The sequence below is a fragment of the Pezoporus flaviventris genome, unplaced genomic scaffold, assembly GCF_033815535.1.
Source record: "Pezoporus flaviventris isolate CSIRO_AGI_PZ_B2104156 unplaced genomic scaffold, CSIRO_AGI_Pfla_v1 ptg000007l, whole genome shotgun sequence".
NCBI classification, from domain to species: Eukaryota; Metazoa; Chordata; class Aves; order Psittaciformes; family Psittacidae; genus Pezoporus; species Pezoporus flaviventris.
In genome coordinates, this window is record NW_026892555.1 from 62481577 (window position 1) to 62503715 (window position 22139).

The 22139-nt window shown below is 38.2% G+C and overlaps 1 protein-coding gene across 1 annotated transcript in view; it reads left to right on the top strand.

The window, feature by feature from the left end:
* The window catches only part of LOC133267073 (dynein axonemal heavy chain 5-like), a 459819-nt gene that overhangs the window by 123849 nt on the left and 313831 nt on the right, over positions 1 to 22139 (top strand). Inside the window, exons 71-74 of the mRNA XM_061449003.1 lie at positions 1616 to 1737; positions 2941 to 3288; positions 10067 to 10255; positions 17110 to 17242. Coding sequence (XP_061304987.1) covers positions 1616 to 1737; positions 2941 to 3288; positions 10067 to 10255; positions 17110 to 17242 — 792 coding nt within the window. The remainder of the gene's footprint in view (positions 1 to 1615; positions 1738 to 2940; positions 3289 to 10066; positions 10256 to 17109; positions 17243 to 22139) is intronic.

Below are 22139 nucleotides of genomic sequence, written 5' to 3' on the forward strand. Positions count from 1 at the left end.
TCCTTTCCCACTGGAGAGATCACTGCTGGCCCAGAAAGGTCAGGAAGAAAGTCATGTTGGCTTCGTGCTGTGCAACTACTTGTAGCTGCTAGCCTTGGACATTACTGGCCTAGGTCCCTGGCCACACCCTGGCATTTGCCTTCTTGCATCTCCCCTACCTCGAGGATCTTTCCCCACTTTAACTCTTACACTTTAATGCTTTAACTCCCTTATCATTAACTGTAATGCATTAACTTGGCTTTCATTTATATATATATATATATATATATATATATATATATATATATAGCCACTGATTTCAGTTAATAAAGTCAGTAGGAACAGAGAATTTTTACCCAAGGTCATATTTAATGCCTCAGTCATTTAAACCTCTTATTTCAGTATTCATCTTCCTTTGAACATTAGTATCATGCCTACAAAATGTCTCATCTTGTGAAAGACATCCTGTTTGAAGTATATATACTCAACTTTCAAGAGCAGTTAGCAACTTTTTACTGTACTGTCACCCCCTCCTTATAATTCAAATGGTAACACCCTATAACTCCAAGAGGTTATTTTATAAGAAGTCATGTTAAAGCCAATTTACAACTTGCATTTGGTAATAGCAATATGCTCAGTGTAACAGTTTAAGTCAGGATGAAATATAAACAGTTTCAGTTTTCTGATACTGTCTTGCCACATTGGTAGCACAATGTGATGAGGCACTTGTATTTGATTACTTTGTTTAGGTTTTGGAACTCTCTTATGATACCCTCATAATATTTTGAAAAGCTATTTGTTTGAATATTGTTCTTCTGCAGGATCTTTGTGAAGTAGGAAAGAAACAAAAGGGCTTTTATTGTGTCATAGGAAGTATGATGTCTTGGACAATCTCTTCGCTGCACTTGAAATCTGTTTCCTTATAGTTGTGTTGATTAGATGAAAAATATCCTAAGAGGGACCTGGTGTCAGTAACTCATGCTTCAGTAACACTGCCTGAAAACGTCTGGAAATAGTGGGACTTACGTATTCTATGGAAGCTGAGATTGTATAAGTATGTCTGCCTAAACCCATTCCTGGGATATGAAATGTCAGTGCTCAAACAAATCTCCATGAGTATTAATATTTCCACTATGAATTTAGGTTCTCATCTCATCAGGTTGGTGCATGCATGCCAGTTTGAGAAGGTGCAGTTTGAAATTGTTATAGGAATGAAATCTAAATAAAATTGTCTTTGGTAGAATTAAAATCTTATTTTATATTTAAGTTTTGAAACACAGATTCTTGGATATTCAGTGCTATATTTCATATGACTTCAGATGTTTTTGCCATATACTTGTTGAATAGTTATGTTTATATTTTAGTTGTTATTGGTTGCATTTGGAATATGATTATGTAACTGTAATTCCTTCCAGACTCATGAACTTCATTTGGTGTGTCATCTATCTGAAACAAAATGTAACTGAACTTTGCCTGCTCTGACCAGGTGAACAGATAATTGATTCAAAGAGATTATTTGAAGCTATAAATAAGATGATACTGTAAATTGGAATAGAGAAATCTGCTTAAGAGAAGTTGAATTTATGGGTTGGATGTATTTTTTCTCATATATTACATTTTTATACTTACTTTCTAGGTGTGAAAGCTGGCTTAAAACGAACATACTCAGCTGTTACTCAGGATCACCTAGAAGTGAGCAACCTGCCACAGTGGAAACCGTTGCTATATGCTGTAGCATTTCTTCACACAACTGTTCAGGTTTAAAAATACATTTCTTTACTTCTGTCATAAAGCCATGTGTCATTTATTAATGCACCATGTTATTAAATGAAAAACATGTTTAAATGGAAATCCTGTGTTGGTAAAATTAATGCAAATAACATAAGAAAGAAAACAACACACTTCTATTGCTACAACTGTATTAGAGCTATGCTCATGTTGACCTTAAACCTCCAATGGGGATGGTATTACAGAGGATAAAACAGTCAACAATTAGTGTACTGTTTTTTTAAAGTCTTTGGACATTGCTGTGTGATCTGTCTTTCAACTAACTGTGTTTTTGCTAATATTTTAAATCATAAAAGCTCATTAAAGAAATTTACAGCTTGGGTTGGAAAACCATAGTCTTAAAACTGATGCTTTCACCATGAGAAGGGCTAAAAGCATGAATATAATTCCTTCATATGCTGAAACTTGTAGGAAGAAATGAAGGTGAAAGATGATTTTGGGTCTTGCCTTTCAGGATTTCCATTAAAAAGAGTGATTTATGGATTAACCACAACTTTTCAACATTATATTGATAAATTTTTCAATATACTTAGTTTATATTTTGTGTCTAGTTAATTTATCCCTGTGGCATCCATGCACTGATACACTGTGGTCCAATGGAAGCCTGTGTTATGCATGTCTTTGGCTCATCACTTCTTTCTTGGTGGAGATGAATGTTTAAATACCAGATATTACCTTAACAACCACATACTGCCAGCTGCATCTGTAAGTGGTTCAGAAGCTGTTTTTTCTGCTCACATATGCACTATGCAGAGACATCAGTGGTGTGAATATGACTATTCCATAGGAGGACCACAGACAATGGTCATTGCTGAATGAGTTTGGACATCCTTTCCTAAAACAGTAGCTTCATTTTTTGAATCAAAAAACTATAGTTCCATACTCACATATTGGCTGGACTTCAATTTTTTCTTTGTGAAAATGTTAGTATTCCTATTGTTTGTTCATATGTCTCCACTGGTGATGACAAATGAAGAGATATTTAACTACTAGGTAATTAATCAAGTATTTGGCCTTGTGTATTTTAAGAGAAGAATCTTTTTTTTTTTGAGGTTGGTAAAATATAGTCTCAGCTGCCTACTGCATTTTTAGCATATTTCATTTATTACTCCTCACTTAATGTTTTCTTGACAATTACTACCAAGCAGCCTTTCACCTTTATCTGTTTTACAGGAAAGACGAAAGTTTGGTCCACTGGGCTGGAATATTCCTTATGAGTTTAATCAGGCAGACTTCGCAGCCAGCGTGCAATTTGTTCAGAATCATTTGGATGACATGGATATTAAGCGTGGGGTGAACTGGAGCTGTGTTCGCTATATGCTTGGAGAAGTGCAGTATGGTGGCCGTGTAACTGATGACCTTGACAAAGCACTGCTGAATACATATGCAAGAGTGTGGTTTGGAGAGCATATGTTTACCGAAAATTTTTGTTTCTACAAAGATTATGTTATTCCAAAAGGAAAAACAGTTGAAGACTATCTCCAGTACATAGAGCAATTGCCAGTGACTGATACACCTGAGGTGAAATATTTCAACATATTAAAGTGGTTTTTGTTAGGTAAAGAGTTTGATCAGGTGTATTTTCCAGCGTCAGGAATAGGTCAAGATTAGCAGGCAGACCAGTATAGTGGGTGTCTAATATATATCTGCTGACTAGGAAGAAGTAGGTGAGGTCTTCTTCAAAGAATTCGAAGAAGTCTCACATTCACAGGCCCTGGTCCTCATGGAAGACTTTAAAGACCCTAGTTTTCTGCTGGAAGGGTAATACAGCAGGGTTCAAGCAATCTAGGAGATTTCTTTAGTACATTAATGACAACTTCCTGGCACAGGTAACTGAGAAGCCAATAAAAAAAGGCACTTGGCTGGACCTGGTACTTATAAGCAAGGAAGAACTGGTCAGGGATGTGGAATCACTGACTGCAGTGATCACTGGTGGAGTTCAAGATCCTATGAAGAAGGAGTAGGGTAAAATTAGGAGCACAGCCCTGGATTTCAGGAAAGTGGACTTGAACCTTTACCAAGTCTTGGGAAATGGGAGAGGTGCCTGAGGACTGGAGGAAAGCAAATGTCACTCCAGTCTTCAAAAAGGGCAAGAAAGAGGACCTGGGTAACTATAGACCGGTCAGCCTCACCTCCATCCCTGGGAAAGTGATGGAACACCTTATCCTTGGTGCCATCTTAAGGCATATCAAGGATAAGAGGGTTATGAGGGGCAAATCATGTTTGACCAATCTCTTAGCCTTTTATGAGGAAATAACACGGTGGATGGATGATGGCAGAGCGGTGGATGTGGTCTACCTTGACTTCAGCAAAGCATTTGACACAGTCTCCCACAGCATCCTCACAGCTAAATTGAGGAAGTGTGGTCTGGATGATCAGGTAGTGAGGTGGACTGCGAACTGGCTGAAGGAGAGAAGCCAGAGAGTTGTAGTCTATGGGGCAGAGTCTAGTTGGAGGCCTGTAACTAGTGGAGAGCCTCGAGGGTCAGTACTGGGACCAGTATTATTTAATATATTCATCAATGATTTAGATGAGGGAATTGAGTGTACTATCAGCAAGTTTGCTGATGACACTAAGCTGGGAGGAGTGGCTGACACGTCAGAAGGCTGTGTTGCCATCCAGCGAGACCTGGACAGGCTGGAGAGTTGGGCAGGGAATAACCTGATGAAATATAACAAGGGAAAGCGTAGAGTCCTGCATCTGGGCAGGAACAACCCCAGGTTCCAGTATAGGTTGGGAAACGACCTGTTACAGAGCAGCGTATGGGAGAGGGACCTGGGGGTCCTAGTGGATGACAGGATGACCATGAGCCAACACTGTGCCCTTGTGGCCAAGAAGGCCAATGGCATCCTGGGGTGTATTAGAAGAGGGGTGGTTAGTAGGTGGAGAGAGGTCCTCCTTCCCCTCTACTCTGCCCTGGTGAGACCCCATCTGGAATATTGTGTCCAGTTCTGGGCCCCTCAGTTCAAGAAGGACAGGGAGCTGCTGGAGAGAGTCCAGCGCAGGGCAACTAAGGTGATTAAGGGAGTGGAGCATCTCCCTTATGAGGAAAGACTGAGGGAGCTGGGTCTCTATAGTTTGGAGAAGAGGAGACTGAGGGGTGACCTTATTAGTGTCTATAAATATATAAAGGGGGAGTGTCACGAGGATGGAGCCAGGCTCTACTCGGTGGCAAACAATGATAGGACAAGGGGTAATGGGTACAAACTGGAACACAAGAGGTTCCACTTAAACTTGAGAGGAAACTTCTCAGTGAGGGTGATGGAACACTGGAACAGGCTGCCCAGGGAGGTTGTGGAGTCTCCTTCCCTGGAGACATTCAAAACTCACCTGGACACATTCCTGTGTAACATTATCTAGGTATTCCTGCTCCAGCAGGGGGATTGGACTAGATGATCTTTCGAGGTCCCTTCCAATCTCTAGCATACTGTGATACTGTGATACTGTGACCTCAGCAGAGGTTTCTTCCAGGCTTGACAGAATCCTATGGGATATGGCCCTTCAGAGAAGCGGGGTCAGGAGAACTGGTGTATATTTGGGGATTACCTCCTCCAAGTTTAAGGAAGATCCATCCCAACAAGTAGAAAATCAAAGGCAGTAGGAGGCCCAAGTGGAAGAACAAGTAGCTCCCAGCTGAATGCATGTAAAAAGGAAGGTACAAGATGTAGAAGCAGTGGCAAGTAACCCAGCAAGAGTATAGAGCTACTGTCCAATCTTGCAGAGGTTTAGGAAAGCCAAGGCCAAAGTGGAGTTGAATTTGTTGAGGAATGAGAAGGGCAGCAAAAAAGGATTTTACAAGTATGTAAACTGTCAAAAGATGACTTAGGAAAATATGGGTCCATTGCTGAATGGGGCAGGAGAACTAGTTGAAAAGGCTCAGTGCCTTCTTTGCTTTAATATTTACCAGTAAAACTGGCCTCCGGGAATCAAGGCCCCCAAGATGAAGAGTCTAGAACAAGAAACTTACCCCTGGTGGAGGAGGACCAGGTTAGGGAGCATTTAAACAAACTGAACATATGCAAGTTCATGGTACTTGATGGGTGCTACCCATGAGTGCTGAGGGAGCGGGCTAATATCATTGTCAGGCCACTCCTGATTACCTTTAAATGGTCATGGTGTAAGAGGTTCCTGAAGAATGGAAATATCACTCCAGTCTTCAAGAAGGGAAGAAGGAAGACCTGGAGGTCTACAGGCTGGTCAGCCTCACCTCAGTCTCTGGGGAGATGCTGGAGAAAATCCTCTTGCAAAACATTTCCAAACAGAGGAAGGGCAAGAAGGTTATTGAAAGTAGCCAGCATGGATTTGTGAAGGAGAAATCATGCTTAACCAACCAGTCAGCTTTATGCAATGAGGTGAACAGCTTGGTGGCTGAGGGAAGAGCAGTGGATGTTTTTCGCCTTGGCTTTAGTAAGTCCTCTGACACCAACTCCCATAACAACTTCATAGTCAAACTAACAAAGTATGGGTTAGGTAAGTGTCATATGACACGTATCTGTCATATGAAGAAAGGCTGAGAGAACCTGGACGCTTTAGCCTGGAGAAGAGGAGGCTCAGACAGGATCCTATAAATGTTTATAAATACCTGTTGAGAAGGTGTAAAGAGGGAGCCAGTGTCTTTTCAGTGGTACCCAGTGAAAGTATAAGAGGCACTGGGCATAAATTAAAAAAAAAGGAAATTCCACCTGGCATCAAGAAAACACTTTTTTACAGTGAAGGTGGTCAAGCACTAACAGAGGTTTCCTGGAGAGGTTGTGGAGTCTCAGTCTTTGTAGGTATTAAAATCCCAACTTGACACTGTGCTGGACAGCTTGCTTGAGTGGGTCATTTGGATTAGACAGCCCTCAGAAGTCCCTTCCAAACTAAACTATTTTGTGATTTTGCAAATATGTGTGGGATCGATCAGACATGAACTGAGAAATGATGAAAATAAAAAATCCATATGGTCTCATTTTGCAAGTTATAACTGGGAGATTATTCCATTTTGACAACAGGAAGAACTGAATATTGCCAGGAATTGGTGGGGTACAGTGCAGGGCAAACCATGGCAATCAGTGTGTAAACTGCATCATTAACTGGAGGACTGCAACTTTCTGGTCCCTCTAGTACAGGCACACATGATGAAGTCAGTTAAAATTGAAACAGAAGTGAATGCTCTGGATTTCTCTCTCATTGCTATTAAGCTGATAAATGCCTTTGGAAGTAAGTTCTATCAAAATTAAATAGACAGGACTGGACAGAAAAAAAAAAAAAGGTTTCTGTTGCTAGTAATGTGCTGGCTGAGAGGGTAAGAAGTTTCCAAAGTCATAAAATAAACTTGAAAAGTCTTGTATCTTTGAAGGAAGTGAAAGCAGAACCCAAGGGTATTTGTGCTGGCAACAATGCACCTTTACCAAGTGAGGGCAAATGCAGCCAAGATGATGCACCAGTGAGATCTATCTGAGCCCAGCTCATGAAGTAGTTCCTATCAGTGTATGAACCTTGACTCAATCAGGTTTCAGGTGCTACTTTCATGTACCTGCTTTTCTAAGCACTTGGGAACCTATCTCACAGTGCTGCAATGTATTTTTATTTCGATGCCTCTAAAAAATCTGTATGTATGGCTTGATTCAGGGGAATTTTACATTTGACTTTCATGTAAATAGCATCAAGTCCAGAAATGCATACATCTGTTTCTCCTTCACATTTTCACAGGGTAGGAAGAAAGCTAAAACTTTCTTCTGTTGTTCCAAAATCTTTCAGAATTGCTCAGGGAAACCTTTAACCTTTTAATCTCCTTTGTTCCTTCCTGGTTAAGGAAGAAGGACTGAATAAGTCTGATTGCTGTATCCTTGCTCTTTTGATGAGATGTCAACCTCTGATCAGAATAATCACTGACTTCTGAAGGCAGCTATTGAACTCAGTGTATTGGGTTCGTGTGGCAAGGTTTTGGTAGCAGGGGCTACAGGAGTGGCTTCTGTGAGAAGCTGGCAGAAGCTTTCCCTGTGTTCAATACAGCCAATGCCAGCTGGATCCAAGATGGACCCACCACTGGCCTATGCCAAGCCCATCAGTGATGGTGGTAGATCACTGGAACAGGTTGCCCAGGGGGGTTGTGGAGTCTCCTACATTGGAGATATTCAAGGCCTGCCTGGACAAGTTCCTGTGTGATGTACTCTAGGTTACCCTGCTCTTGCAAGAGGGTTGGACTAGATGATCTTTTGAGGTCCCTTCCAACCCTTAGGATTCTGTGATTCTGTGACTGACTCTGGGGTATCATAATTAAAAGGAAAGAAACTCACCTGTGCAGCAGCAATTGCAGCAAGAGAGTGAGCACATGTGAGAGAAACAGCCCTGCAGGCACCGAGGTCAGTGCAGAAGGAAGGCAGGAGGTGCTCCAGGCTCCAGAGCAGAGATTCCCCTGCAGCCTGTGGTGCACCTGAATCCAGCCAGGATCAACCAACAATCAACACTCAGCAATCCCTTCAAAAATTACTTTGATTTCAGAGTGGTATGGAGCTTTAGCAAGTGGTTTTGAAGATTTATCAGGCTAGAAAAAAAAAAATCTTGAAAGGCAGAATCTGACATCCTCTTTTTAATGAAAATTCCCAGGGATTTTGAATCAAAAAGAATGAGAGATTTGATGCTTGATTAATATACAGGACATCCAGGACACTGGTGCACTCACTGCTTTACTATTCTGGGTTCTTTGTTCTTATTCCTTCATACATAGCTTGCATAAAAACACAGAACAAGACTTGTCTCCCATGTAATATCCCCATCTTTGGTAATGTTATTGCAGTTAGCCCTTGGACTAGCACTGCAATTCACATTCACAATAGCAGACATTTTTCATGTTTCTAATTTGGGCTGTAGCATTGTCATGAAATCTGCTAGAGCAAAACCAAACCAACCCTTACTGTGCAAGAGCAAATGGAGAAAAGAGTGTATCTTCAAATGTGTATTTCATTCCATATAGAGTATAAGAGTCTAATAAAGGCACTTTATACAGCTCTAAATATTTCAGTTCAGTACCTCACTGGGCATAAAACATGTTAAATCTTACTTGGAATCTGATTCTGTGCTAGTTGTAGCAACATCTCTTACATGCTGTATTAGGCCTGTACTGTCTTCTCTGTGCTGTTGTGTAAGGGTCAGGTCCACAACTACTGTAAATCAGTGCAGCTTTGCTGGCTTTGACACAGGTACAGCCACTTATATCCCTTGTCTCTGAGTTTTGAGATTTGCACGCATAACAGTATTACATATGACCCTTTTTATTCTGTCCTCAGAGTATGTAAATATTGGTCACTACAAGTGTCTTCTTGTAATATACCAATTCTACTGTAAAATACGAAAACTGTGAAACAGCAGATTGCTTGCCTTTGGTACTCAGTTTGAGGGCAAGCCTTCCTCATTGTCAGATCACTGGTTTAAAGTGTATAAGAGATAGTTGATAGCTATAATTAAATGAGGGCTTGTGAAATTAGTCAAAGTACAATTCCTCCCGGAGAAGAGTTGCAGTTGTCAACCTGACAATTATAGACTTACTGATATTTCAGTGGAACTTTCTGAGAAAGCTATTATTACTCAGACAAAGGGCAGCTTTGCAGTAATTCTGTGTTAGCTGTATCTTAAATAAAACAATTCCATTTCAGAAGAAAGGGAAGTAAGGAAAAATAAGAGAGACTTCAACCAAAAATAGCTAAACAATAAAATAGCTGAAATACATCACCAGTCATAAAATCCTTAGGTACTTTGAATATGGACAGTGTTTTATATTGTCTTTTATACTGTTCTGCATGCCTTATAAGCCTAAGAGACTGCGTAAAACAAAATGTGTTAGAAGTGGTAACTGCTGTGATTATGAGGGGCATCTACGCGGTAGTAGTAGATGGTACAATAGCAATAGATCTGTAGAGGCAAAGAGCTAGTGATGAAGGCTCAGTGTCCACATACAACAAGTTTCCAACAAGCTCTAGCCTGAACCAGTAGAAAGGAATCAGTTTGTTACCCCCCGATAGAACTCCACAGCGTGATCCAAAGCCTGCTATGTGAAGATAATCAGATCATTTAAAACCCCCCACTCATATGAATGAAAATGCTATTGTATATGCAGCCTATCTTCACATTTTTGTGTAATCTGGGTTTGGTTCTTGGCCAGTTTAATGAATGTACTTCCACTGACCTATTCATATTTGTTGTTTTGTAAAGCTGAGGGTTTTCTTCTTTGTTTATCCATTTTCATGCTTTCTTTCATGGATATAATTTTATAAGGAAAATAGCAATTTTTTACCTTTTTTTTTTCCCCTTTTACTTTAAGGTGTTTGGACTTCACCCTAATGCAGATATAACTTACCAGACTAACCTGGCTAATGAGACATTAAGTACAATAGTGAGCATCCAGCCCAAAGACAGCAGCACTGGAGGAGGGGAAACCCGAGAAGCAGTGGTACAGCGTCTTGCTGATGAGATGCTAGAGAAGTTACCTTCAGATTATAACCCTCATGAGGTATATGCTGGTTTGTAGATGCAGATGTTTTATGTACATATGTATATGTTTTATGAGTTTTCTTGTACTTCTTAAATTTAACTGGCAAATGTTTTAAAAAGCTCTTAAAGTTATGCATAGTGCTTTATAAATCTGTTTTGGTTTATTATCTTAAATATTCCTACAACTGAGACATATATTTCAAGTGCCCTAGTCCACTTAATTAGTCACCTTAACTCAAAGAGCCATTAGAGACTTACTTCAGAAAGTTCTTGCCCTCCTTTGTAGCTTAGAGAATGACACTGGTGCCTCTTTCTGAAGGATCGGTGATTTTATATGGTTACAGCTTTCAATTTACCTACTCTTATTATGATACCACCATTATGAATAATGGATTCTATCACTGACCTTTTCATGTCCTGGGTTTTTTGGAGTTTGAGCCATAACAGATCTATTTGTCAATGTTTTCTTGCATTTTTTTCTTTTTTATTAACAGTCCCATTAAATGGAAAAATCCAGCATAAAGCACTCTTGCGTCAGTTTATAAGTGGGTTGTGGTGTCTTGCTGTGTATTTCATGAACAGTAACTGTTGAAAACCCATCATTTCCATAATTTTATTACTTACAATTCTTTTTTTGTACTGACAGTACTTTTTTTTCCTGGTTGTAGTCTAAGCTTGTAAAGTATACATTATGCAGTATAGCAGTTTGTTATGTTATACTTTATTTTCTCCTCTGGCTAACTTAAAAAGTCCACTTACATTATAACCAATAGTCTTAGGGCCCTGGCTATATGTCCTGTCTTCTGTTCTACTATGCATCTCAGATTTAATATGTCTTATATAAATAGCCTCTTTTGTACTGTCATAGTTCAACACAGAACTTCTCTTTTCATTCCTCTTTGGCAAGCTACTTAAAATTTGTAGCTTTTTTTTGGTGAGGTTTACTCACAGCTTTTTCCATATCACTTTTTGTCCATCCATCCCTGCTTGTTTCTCTCTTTTTTGTTTGTTTATTGATTCTCAGCAATAGTATATAAATCATTTATTTGTAGAACTTGATTTGGAATGGAGTCAGTTTTCTAGTTTTCACATTATTATTTAATAGTAAATAAATATTAGAATTAGCAAATAAAATGAAATATAATGATGCTTAATTACTAAGTAAGTGTTGAGCTAATTATTTTTCAATTTATTTTCTAAATCCTCCAAAGGAGTATGTATCTTCATTCCTTTGTTATATTGCAAATTTTTTTCCTCCTGAAGTACTTATTATACTTAAAAGACATCAAAAATATTGGACTTTATATTGTAACCACAGGGTATTCTTGCCTTCAGGTTTTAGTCCTGGGAAATTTGTGCAGCCTTGTAAAATTCACACATACTTGTTTAAGCCGAATTTCACTTCTAAAAGGTTTGAATAAATAGTGTTTTTCTCTGACATTTCTTCTGTCTAAGCTTGGTTTCAGGCACTCTCATTCCTTCTTGGTTTATTCACTCCGGATGTTGATACAAAAGACACATACTAGGCTTCCCCTTCTCAGTCACTTCCTTGAGTGTCTTAGTTTTGGAGACAACTGGTTATGGAGCCAGGAGCTGTAGACAAGGACAAAGAGACTGGAAGGTTTATTTTGGAAGTTCCACCCTGCACTCATAACTTGCCTCTATTTTGCTTATCTATTTGGGTACAATACATACTTTTCCATGTGACTTTATTAAAAAATCACTACCCATTGTTTTCATTGCTGTTTCACTCTCATCTGGTAGTATGACAAGCTATTATCTTTTCTAATGATCTGCCAATCATACATACTGGTTTTAATTTTCTTATAAGCAATTGTCTTTATAATGATGCTCACAATTAGTTCTTTGTTTCTGTACCACCTTTCTGACCTTCAAGGAAATCTCTTTTGCTTCAACTTGCTTGACAGTTGTTCTCTCATGATTCAAGTAAGGAGATTCATGTTTGTACAGGACAAACCAATATTAGGTATCAAAACTTTGCATCAGCTTCCCCCCTACCCCCAGTTTGTTCTTACAGGCACAGTCAGAGGTTGTCCTGTTGGATCTGCTTTCTCCCTTTGTATCACCTGTAAATTTATTTTGAGCTTGGGATGTAGGTTTGATTCATTCTCTTATTGATAGTGTAGATACCATCTCTTCCTGGTTACTTCTAGTTTTCTCAGACTCTGAACATCTTTATCTGTGTACTACAGTTCTCTTTGTTTAATCACACCGCTCTACTTACATGCTGTTTCTTCAGTCCCCATTACTGATGGATGACATGTTATTTTTCCACTAAACCACCCAAAAATTATTCTTTGTTTCCATGTCATGATAGTTTTACTTTGCTCTGAGTATCTACAGAACATCCTCTGGTAATTTTCCAACAGTTTATTGTTGGTAATAATGAGTTACCTTGGTACATCATTTTGGCTGTGTCACCTGCACTTCGACTTCAGATTGTAACTGCAGTGTTTGGCATTATTTCCTGATTCTTCAGTATTTCCCTTGTCATCTTATTTAATGCATTTACCTTTTCTCTCATTCTCTGGATCTTAGTACTCATTTAGGTCTTTCCCAATGCTTTCTTTGTTGGAGGGGAATTTCTCTTTTCTGCTGCTAGTGCCTAATTCCAACCCTTTGTGGCAAGGCCAGTTTATGGGCCAGGAGTGTGCCTACCTCTGCACAATAAGCGAAAAATCTCTATCAATCAAATGTGTTTCTCATCTGAACTGAAGATCTGATATTCTGGTACCTCTTAGAAGGGGCAGAGATGGCAGGAGTAAGCTGTAAAGAAAGCTACACTTTTAAATACAAGTTTAAATAAACTGGCAGATATAGAAAATCTAAACTTCCCAAAGGGAAAAAATAATATTACGTTCCTAAGATATAACCAAGAATTTCATTAGTCAGAGCAGAAAAGAAGGGAGAGTTTAGATGGTCTCTGAGGGAAGAAACAACAGAATTTAGCAGAAGGTGCAATATAATAAGCAAATGAAATTAAGTTTGCAAGTATAAAGAGTGAAATGGATTATGTAATTACTTCCTATGATGTCTGAAAAAAGGGAATGAGTTCTGTGTTTTGTCAATTTAAGTCAACATTTGGTCATTCAGTGCATTATTGCCTATATTCAGCACGTTATTACCTACTAGATCAGCTTAACAATCCTGAAACAAATAAAACTAATACACTAAATTGTAAGAGACTGAAGGAATGTGTCAAAAAGAGTTCCTATGCGTGCCTCATTGGATAAGAGCAGTAAAAAGAAAAACATTCATTAGTCCTAGCAGTGCAGATTGGTTTTGCTTTTAGAAGAATACTGCTGTCCAGTAAGGTGATGACATGGTAGTCTTTGGAAATCCAGCTATAAAGGTGCTATCAGTGAAGAAAAGGGAAAAAAAAAAATTTAGGAAGCAAATGATGGTAATTAGAAGCAAATACTCTTTGGGAAAGTGTCAGGTACCTTTGGTATCTTCGACCAGTTCTTGTAGATTCCTTTAGAAAGCATGGAGTGAATTTGCTCAGAGTTAAAACCTCAGCAGGCTAGGTTAGGGGCAGTTGGTACAGAAAACAGGTATTTGCTGACGTTCAGAGCTCCTGATTGTACTTTCTTTTGATGCAGTGTAAATCCAGAGAAAATTCAAGCTGTCACAACCTTCATTTCTCAATTACTAGCCTTTGGCAATAACTTTGGAACCAACAACTTTCAAAAGAAGGCAACCATTTTACCCCATTATATATGTTTCTTTTGCTGTATTCTTGTAATGCTTCCTCTCACCAGTCTAATTGACTCAGTGTCTACCCAAAAGACTATAAACAAAACAAGTAACCTTTGCATGCTTTATCAGTCTGCAGTTTGACACAGGTGATAGAAAAGCTAAATAAACCATCCTCCTGACCTAAAACTGTCTTCATTTTTCTCATTCCAAAGGTAGAGGCAGAGAAAGAATTCTTCTTTCATGACCCGTTTTACTTCTGGGTCTTGCCTCACAGGTAACAAAGATTAGTGGTAAAATGATTAGGTCCAGTCAGTCCATGTGAGAGAAGACAGATGCAAGAATAAATGTTAACTAAATAAATGTCACAGGCAGAGGTTTATAATGAAAATGATCCTTGTAGCTTGAAAAACAGCTCATCCTATCGCTGGGCACCACTGAAAAGTGGGCTTTATGGAATTAGTATATTGATCACAGAAAGGCTATTTTGATTAGTGAGTTTTGTCTTTTGAGGATTTTTTCTGTCACCTGGTATCCATCTCATAATAAGTACAGCACTGGAAGTAAGTAATCTGATTGCTTGATAAGAATTCTAATACAAAAAGAGTCAATCATGCCTTAGAGTTGATATTTAATGCTAATCTTTAACGGAAAGATTTCCAAGAAAGGCAGTATTTTACAGCTAGAGAATCTCACTACAGATCAGGATTGATTTGTATACAATAAGGTAGGAAGTATGTCGGGTTTTTTTTTCCGTTTTCATATCTGTTTATGCTTGGTCCTCCAGGATGAGTTCTGTGAACATATCTAGGATAGATTAGCAGACTTCTGCGTTATTAGTTCACTCCTTTATTCCAAAAATTACAGGTGTTTTTCTAGGTGCATAAAAACAAATCAGAAGAATGTTTTAATTCTGAGAATTCAATAGAGTAGCTAATTGTACAATTATCAGTACAATAATACTTTAGAATGTTGATTTTATCTGTTCTTTGTAGATTCATAAATATCAGTATTTTGGAAACTGTCATCTTTAACAACATCTTCTGTACAATTTTTCCTCAAATGATGGAAATTCTACCTCTAAATAATCCCCAAAATGAACTTTGTAGACTAGAAAAAAAAGTGTATTTCTTTTTAAAGGATAAAATGCATGACCTATATTCTCTATCATTTCCTTCTTACTAATGGCATGCACTAGATTTCTAAGTATTCTGAAAAAAATAAATCAAACTCTTTTTTTTGCCTTTTTTGGCGAGAGGGAGAACTAGCAATTCTTGTAAAATTTGCAGAAAGCAGAAACTTTCCCTGGATTTTGAATTAAAATACTCAGAGTACATAATTGTGTAAATTATCCAAATAGAGTTTATTGTCTCAGTTCTAGTCTCATGATAGCTGATTATAGTGGTTTTTTTTCACTCTTACAGGAAGAAACACATTAACTCAGTCTGTAAAATGAACTGTCACACTGCAAAGCATTACCATAATTAGCTGGCACCTATTTCTTGGACATTCTGCCTGACAAACTCATGGGTCCTTGTGATTAAAATATGATGAATAACCTTGCTGATAGCTGTCACCCAAAGAGAATAGCATAAAAAGCTGAAAAAGTATTTTATTTGGCTTAGAGTCGAAATTTCAGCATTAGAAATTGTCAATGCATTTACTTATTTTTACTAGTAATGATAACTGCTTGACTGCTATATTATATTCATCCTGCAGAAACTTGTTATTCAGTGTAATAATAAGATATTTAGTAATGTTTACTATGTGCATATAAGGTATAGTATATAATGTATACAATGAGATGTATATCTGGAAAAACACAAAGCAAAATCCAGTGGACTTCTTTCCTTGATGAAATAGCACTCATTATGCCAAATCCTGTGGCTGCTACTTGGCTGCAGTAGAATTCCAGTGATAAATTGATCTTTGAACGAATAGATTTTCTAACTCTTTCTTCATCTTTTGTTAGTAAGAGCAAATATGTTCTTGAATGACTTTAGCAAACCGATCCTACAGTCAGCTCTTTCATGATAAACTAATGTCCATGAATGTATCTGGATTTAGGATCCTATTTTACTGTTTGAGATCTCTTTTTGGTTCCAGAGTCCCCCAGAATTTCACCTGCAGAGGAAAGGAGTGACTATGGCATATAGCAAAGATCAGGGTTCAGGCTTAATAGTGTGAAAGATTATACATGTGGCTGGGTGGGAGCGAGTAAAGAGAGGCTGCATTAGTTTTCCCAAAGCCAAGTCATACGGAAGAAAGATGATTGAAAGTCTTAAAAGTCAAGAATTCTAGTACTGTGCGAGGTATAGGCACCATGATTTCGGCAGGTGCCACTTGGTCCTCCCTCATGCACCACTGTGTACAGTGATCTTTGGTATACATGGAACATACAGTGTATGTCTGAAACATATTACACATGCATCATGTGCTAAAATGAGACAGGGAATGCTTTGCTATCATAGCTGTGACATGTTCCTAAGTAACACAGACAACTGATTCTATTTTGGAAATGTTCTCTGTTGAATATGAGTGAAACTGTTACCCTTAAAAGTTAAGGACAAAAGCTTCTACCTACAAAATGGTGCACATAATGTTTAACAGAATCCTGTGGCATCTTATCCTGCTGATCTTGCCTCTCTAGTAATGTGTCCATGACCACTTTGTCTTATGAGTGATTCATGCTATTTAAAGAAGCAGCTTTTATATATCATTGTGCTTCTTAAATTGAACTCCATTTGTAACTCTATTTTAACTCAGCAGGGCAAGCAGAGATGAGAAAGTTCACCTAGCATGATTTGGAAATATAAAGAAGTTACTATCAAACAGTTTTGTACAGCATGTGGTTGGGGAGGGGGAGGGGATTAAGATCCAAGACCCTGCAGCCTAACAAGGACAGAAACAACTGCTATGTCCCTTCAAAAAAGAGGGAACTTTCCCTCCTCAGAACGATGGAGGAGCTCCTTTTGGTAAGCTAATGAGTCACAGTGCGCTAAATCTTACAGTTGGCACAAGACTTGAATGGCCATCTGTTACATAAAAGTTTCTTAGGAATTACACGATACAATAGAAGAAACATCCTTTTACTTTCAAAAATTATTGCATAGGAAACAGGTTAAATTTTATAATTATTACACTATTCGTGTTTAGGTGAAAGCCCAACTTGAAAAGATGGGAGCTATGCAGCCCATAAACATATTTCTCCGTCAAGAAATTGACCGAATGCAACATGTTTTATCAAGAGTTCGAACTACACTGACTGATCTCAAATTGGCTATCGATGGTAAGTTACAATGTTAAAAATAATACTAATTAAGTTGCAATATTTATAAATAATGCTTGCTTATACTATATAAGTAAATAAACATTTCCCCTCCTTTCCTTCATTTCTACCTCTTTCTCTTTTGTTCTTTCCCTCTCCCAGCTTTTCTCTTCTTCACTGTCTTTATCATATGACCACTAATTCTAGCCCTTAAAGTCTCCCGTCTGCACCTCTGAGGGACATTCCACCTTGATTTATTCTGTCTGCATGTGCCCCGTGTCCCACAGCATTACTACACTTCTGTGTTTCTCTCTAGGGTCTCTACAGAGCTCAGAGGAGCTGAATTGCATGATTAAGTCCACAAGTCATATGCCAGAGTCATTTATGAAATTAAGCTGAGACATAATTATATAGAACAAGGTAGAAGTGTTGCTGATAAGTAATTGAGGGAACTCAGGAGGCCAGGTGGTAAAGATTCTAATTTAAGGTGAGATTTGCAATGTTTTTGAAACTGGTTATACCAAGTAGGATGTCTCTAAATAGAAGATGAAGTGAGTGGGAGTGCCAGTCAAGAGAGTGATAGGGCTCTTCTTTTAGCCGTCACTGGATGTAGGCAATAGCATTCTGTATCTCTCAGAGACAGGAGTATCTGACTGAAAGTGAGCAATGGTGAATGGAGTTAAATCAAGAGTACAGGCAACTAGAAGCAGATGGAATATTTGATCAGAAAAAGAGTGATGAAAAAGAAGGGATAATGGTGTTACTGTCGGGTTTTTATTTTCATTTCCCATTTTGCTCATCTGAAAGAGCTGATATTTCCAGTAAGGAAAGTATACTGTTGCTCAGCTAAGCTCTTGAATTAACAGTAAATGAAAATGAAGCAGAAACAGTTCAGTTCCACTGATTAAGATCTCACTCAAGTCTGCTGTTCTCCAGCAGAGAGGCAGAAAATATCTGAAACAGCTAACTGTCCCCACAGGGAGAAATTCTAAGTGCCTCACAACTGTTCTACTCTGAAATAAGTGACACCAGTTCTGCAATCTCTCTTACTGGTATTTTCCAGTCTTTTGACAATAAGATTTTCATGAAGGGAGAAGTTTTTTTTAATTTGTAATTTTGTTACGTAAGAATAAAAAGGGATTTTTTTCCTATCATTTTTATGATACACCAGGACAACTATGCATGCTTCAAAAACATAAATGTAGGAAAGAGGTTCATAAATGTGCCTGAGGCTAATCAGCTTCCATATCCTGTAATAACCTATGCAAAGATCAATCTGGAAGAAACAATTGTCTCCTGTTTTCAATATTGAGCTGAAAGGTGCCTTATATATGTGCATAGAATCCCTTTTCAAGTAATCTAAAATAATGCTTTCCATCCAAGAAAGTATTAATCTTTCCTTGATTGTGTCAGATGTATCTAAAGTCTCAAAATGTACAGTGTTCTGCAGAGGGGTGGATGAGTGACATAATTTATTTGCACTTAGCATTCAGTTCCACAGTGGGCACAGTCCTCTACCAAGTGTCTAATCAAGTTAATGCTATCACTTTTGTGCAATCCTCTAAAATATTATCATTTTCTTAGGGGCAGGTGAGTTAAATATAGTGAAAATTTGCTTTGAAAACAAAACTGGATATATAGTTAACAACAATTAATGGCTTCTGACGATTTCATTTTACATCAAGCACATGTGGTAGACCATTAATTAGGGGATGGGAAGAACATTTAGTCACTCTCCTCTCCGCAAAGAGGAAAACCCGAAACTCTCTCATACTAGATTGTCTCACAAAACTAGTCAACTGCAATCTCAGACCACCAAGGTGTTCCTTTTTCTTTACAATGAGGTAAAGTAATCTGCCTGCTCAAAAAGGTTGTGTGAATTTTGATATCTGCCTTGGTCAAGCCCTTGGCCCTGGCTTCAGGAACCTGTTAAAGCTTAAGTATCCGCTTATAAAAAAATCTATTTTTTTCAAACAAATTTTGTGTTTAAGGATATAGCAGATGTTCATGTTGTACCATGTAACTTTGTGAAAGGAGGTCTGAATATTTGATTCTGCATTTTGGATGTGAATAGATGGACCTTATCATTTTGCTGTTGTTCACTGAATTGGATATGAAGGAATAGAAACGCTCCCCAGTGAGAGCCCATGTGCAGCTGAACGTGACGGATGTTGAGAGAAATAGCAGAGCCAGTTTTGTCCATCTATCCAGAGGGCAGATTAAGCAGTGTTCAGCTCCTGGGAGGGGTGAGGGTGCTCAGCATATGATCAACATGTTTGTTGGCAGCCATTCCCCACAAGCCGGCATCTCTACCAATAACCTCTGCTGCCTGGAGGGATACTTTTTTTGGATCAAATTATAATAATTAGATTGTAGCTGCACTTTGTACTCTCAGTTATGTGCAACCATTATTTCTGTTTTAATTACTTATTGATTGCCCAGAATTTATTTCACAGTTGGTATAATACACAGCTTCACATAAATCAGAAAACAGCAATGATTATTGTTCTCTTAAGTGACCTAAATAGAGCCTATGTTCCAAATAGAGAAATCTTCTTAAAAAAAAGAAGCAGTAAGACATGGGACTTGAACCAAACCTCCAGATCCTAATGGGTTCTTGAACCCCTGGCAGAAGGTGACCATATTTTATGTAGGGAAGTATATGAACTCCTATGTACTTGCATTATCTTCCTCCTGTGGAATCACGGAGGCCTCTGGCACAGAATACTAATACCATAACTGTTTGTTGGAGAGTGGGCACTTCAAACCCCTTCTCCTACTAACGAAGATAGTGTCTTTAAATGCAATAAAATCTAATGAGCCGTTCAGCTATTCCTAGTCTCTTGGAGTATGTTTGAATATAGGGGAACTGAAGGTGTCCTGTCTGTGGGATTGGGGGTGTTCTCTTTATTTCACCATGCACTGAAGTAGGAGTGGTAGGTATTTCAATGCCACCCTGATGTGTCTTCTATTAGCAAAGAAAGTGAGAAGATAGATTCTGTGGGAGTTATCCCAAGTGTGGCTTCCATGAACCTCAGCAGTGGAACGTGCTTGTAGTAGCACTGAAAGTGGATATCAAATCCTTTGTGATGAAAATAAGCACAGTTTTTCATTTGGTTTTATTTCCTGATTTTTTAACCTGCTTAGCAATCTGTCCAAGGGCTTTCTTAACTCATGTATTTATATCTATATTCTTCTTTTGATCACAAGACTGCTTCAACTTGGCATTTGTTTCTGGTACCTTATACCTTTGTGTTTTCAAACTAATCCTTTAGAACTGCCTACTACATGAACAAGTGAAGGCTCTACAAGAAACCTTGAATGTGTTATCCTTTCATGTCGTGTATGTGCCACATGGTCACAGAACTCCCACTGCTATTTGTGCAGTACTTGCAGAGTCAGGAGAGAGTTCTTTTCCTGTTAACATATATTCTGAGAATAGAGCAATCCCTCTAAAAGCTTTTGCATGTCTTGTAGCGTGTAAAGATTTGTTTCCACAGGCCCGGAGTTTCTGTTTCTTACATTTTTCTTAGTACTTGCAAGACAAGTACCTGCAGAAGCCATAACCTGTAAGACCAACATAGAAGGCAAAATAAATAGATCAATATGAATATCTACTTCCGAAGTCATGATGGCATTTGTCATGGAGAAACTTTACCAAGCTTAAGCAAACTTTTCACTGCGATTTCAATATGATGTCCCTTGGGTTACAACGCTAGCATATTTTCATGTGTGTAATGCACACCATACATAACCTAGATGCCAGGACTTGGGGGAAAAAAAATCATAGACTACTCTCAAACTACAGTGGGCAGTGGGCAATCAGAGCTTTTGGAATAATAGGGTCAGGAACTAGGATATTACTAAGGGAAGATGGGACTTTGCTCTCTTTTTACTCACAGAGATGTATACCATGTGTGTGTTCTTTAAATGATGTATAAATTATATGCATGAAAAGGCATTAAAATTAATACACTAGCACATTTCAGGTATAGGTTTATGCCAGGTTGAGAAGTGTGAGAAAATGCAGGTAAGACTATCGAAAGAGAAGGTATTAGAGAGCAAAAATTTATGTATTTTTCTATGTGTTTCTAATTTTTTTTAACTTTATGATTAAGATTGAATAATAGCTGTTAATAACAAGGCCTTGAGGAATACTGGAGCACTTCACTAGTTTCTGTACATTTCAGTCATTGATTTGCTACCTTATTAAAGCTATTTTATTACCTGCTTTTATATCCTTGCCATCCTTATATTGCATTGCTAACCAGCATGTTGGTCTTGGGTGTTTCCTTACTGTCATTCATATAATATGTTGAAACACCCAGAACTTCATGTGGATGTGAGGTAGCATATAGTTAGTTCTACACACATAATAGGAATCACTTAGAATTCCTATGTCATCTACACAAACTCATGCGTTAAGCCCCTGAAAGAATGAGGTAAAGATTCACTATTTTTTTTTTCCAAGTCAGGATATCATGGTCTTGACAGTAGTGTTTACATCCTGTTGCTGCAAAGAATTTCTGTTACTGTATATAGCACCTTACAAGAGGGATATAAGTGCACTCCAAAAAAGGTAGCTGATAATTTATTCTGTCTAAACTATGTGGTGAAAAACTGAAGCTCAGGAAACTAGTCTTGCCAGAGTACAGAGGGTGCTAATTTCCCATGAAGGGAAGGAGTATGGACTCATTCCCACTGGCTGGCTAAGATATGTTTTGACTTGTAATGCTTTCAGACTGGTAACACCAATAAAATTTTAGTTTGGCCTGCTCATGATCGTAATAAACTTATGGACTGAAAAATCTTGGGCTCTTACTAATTCTTACAGTGTGTGTGTAAGGCTTGTAAGGATCATCTGTGTATTCCATTTTTGGATGAGGATTTTATTTACTTCTCATCCTGATAAGAATGC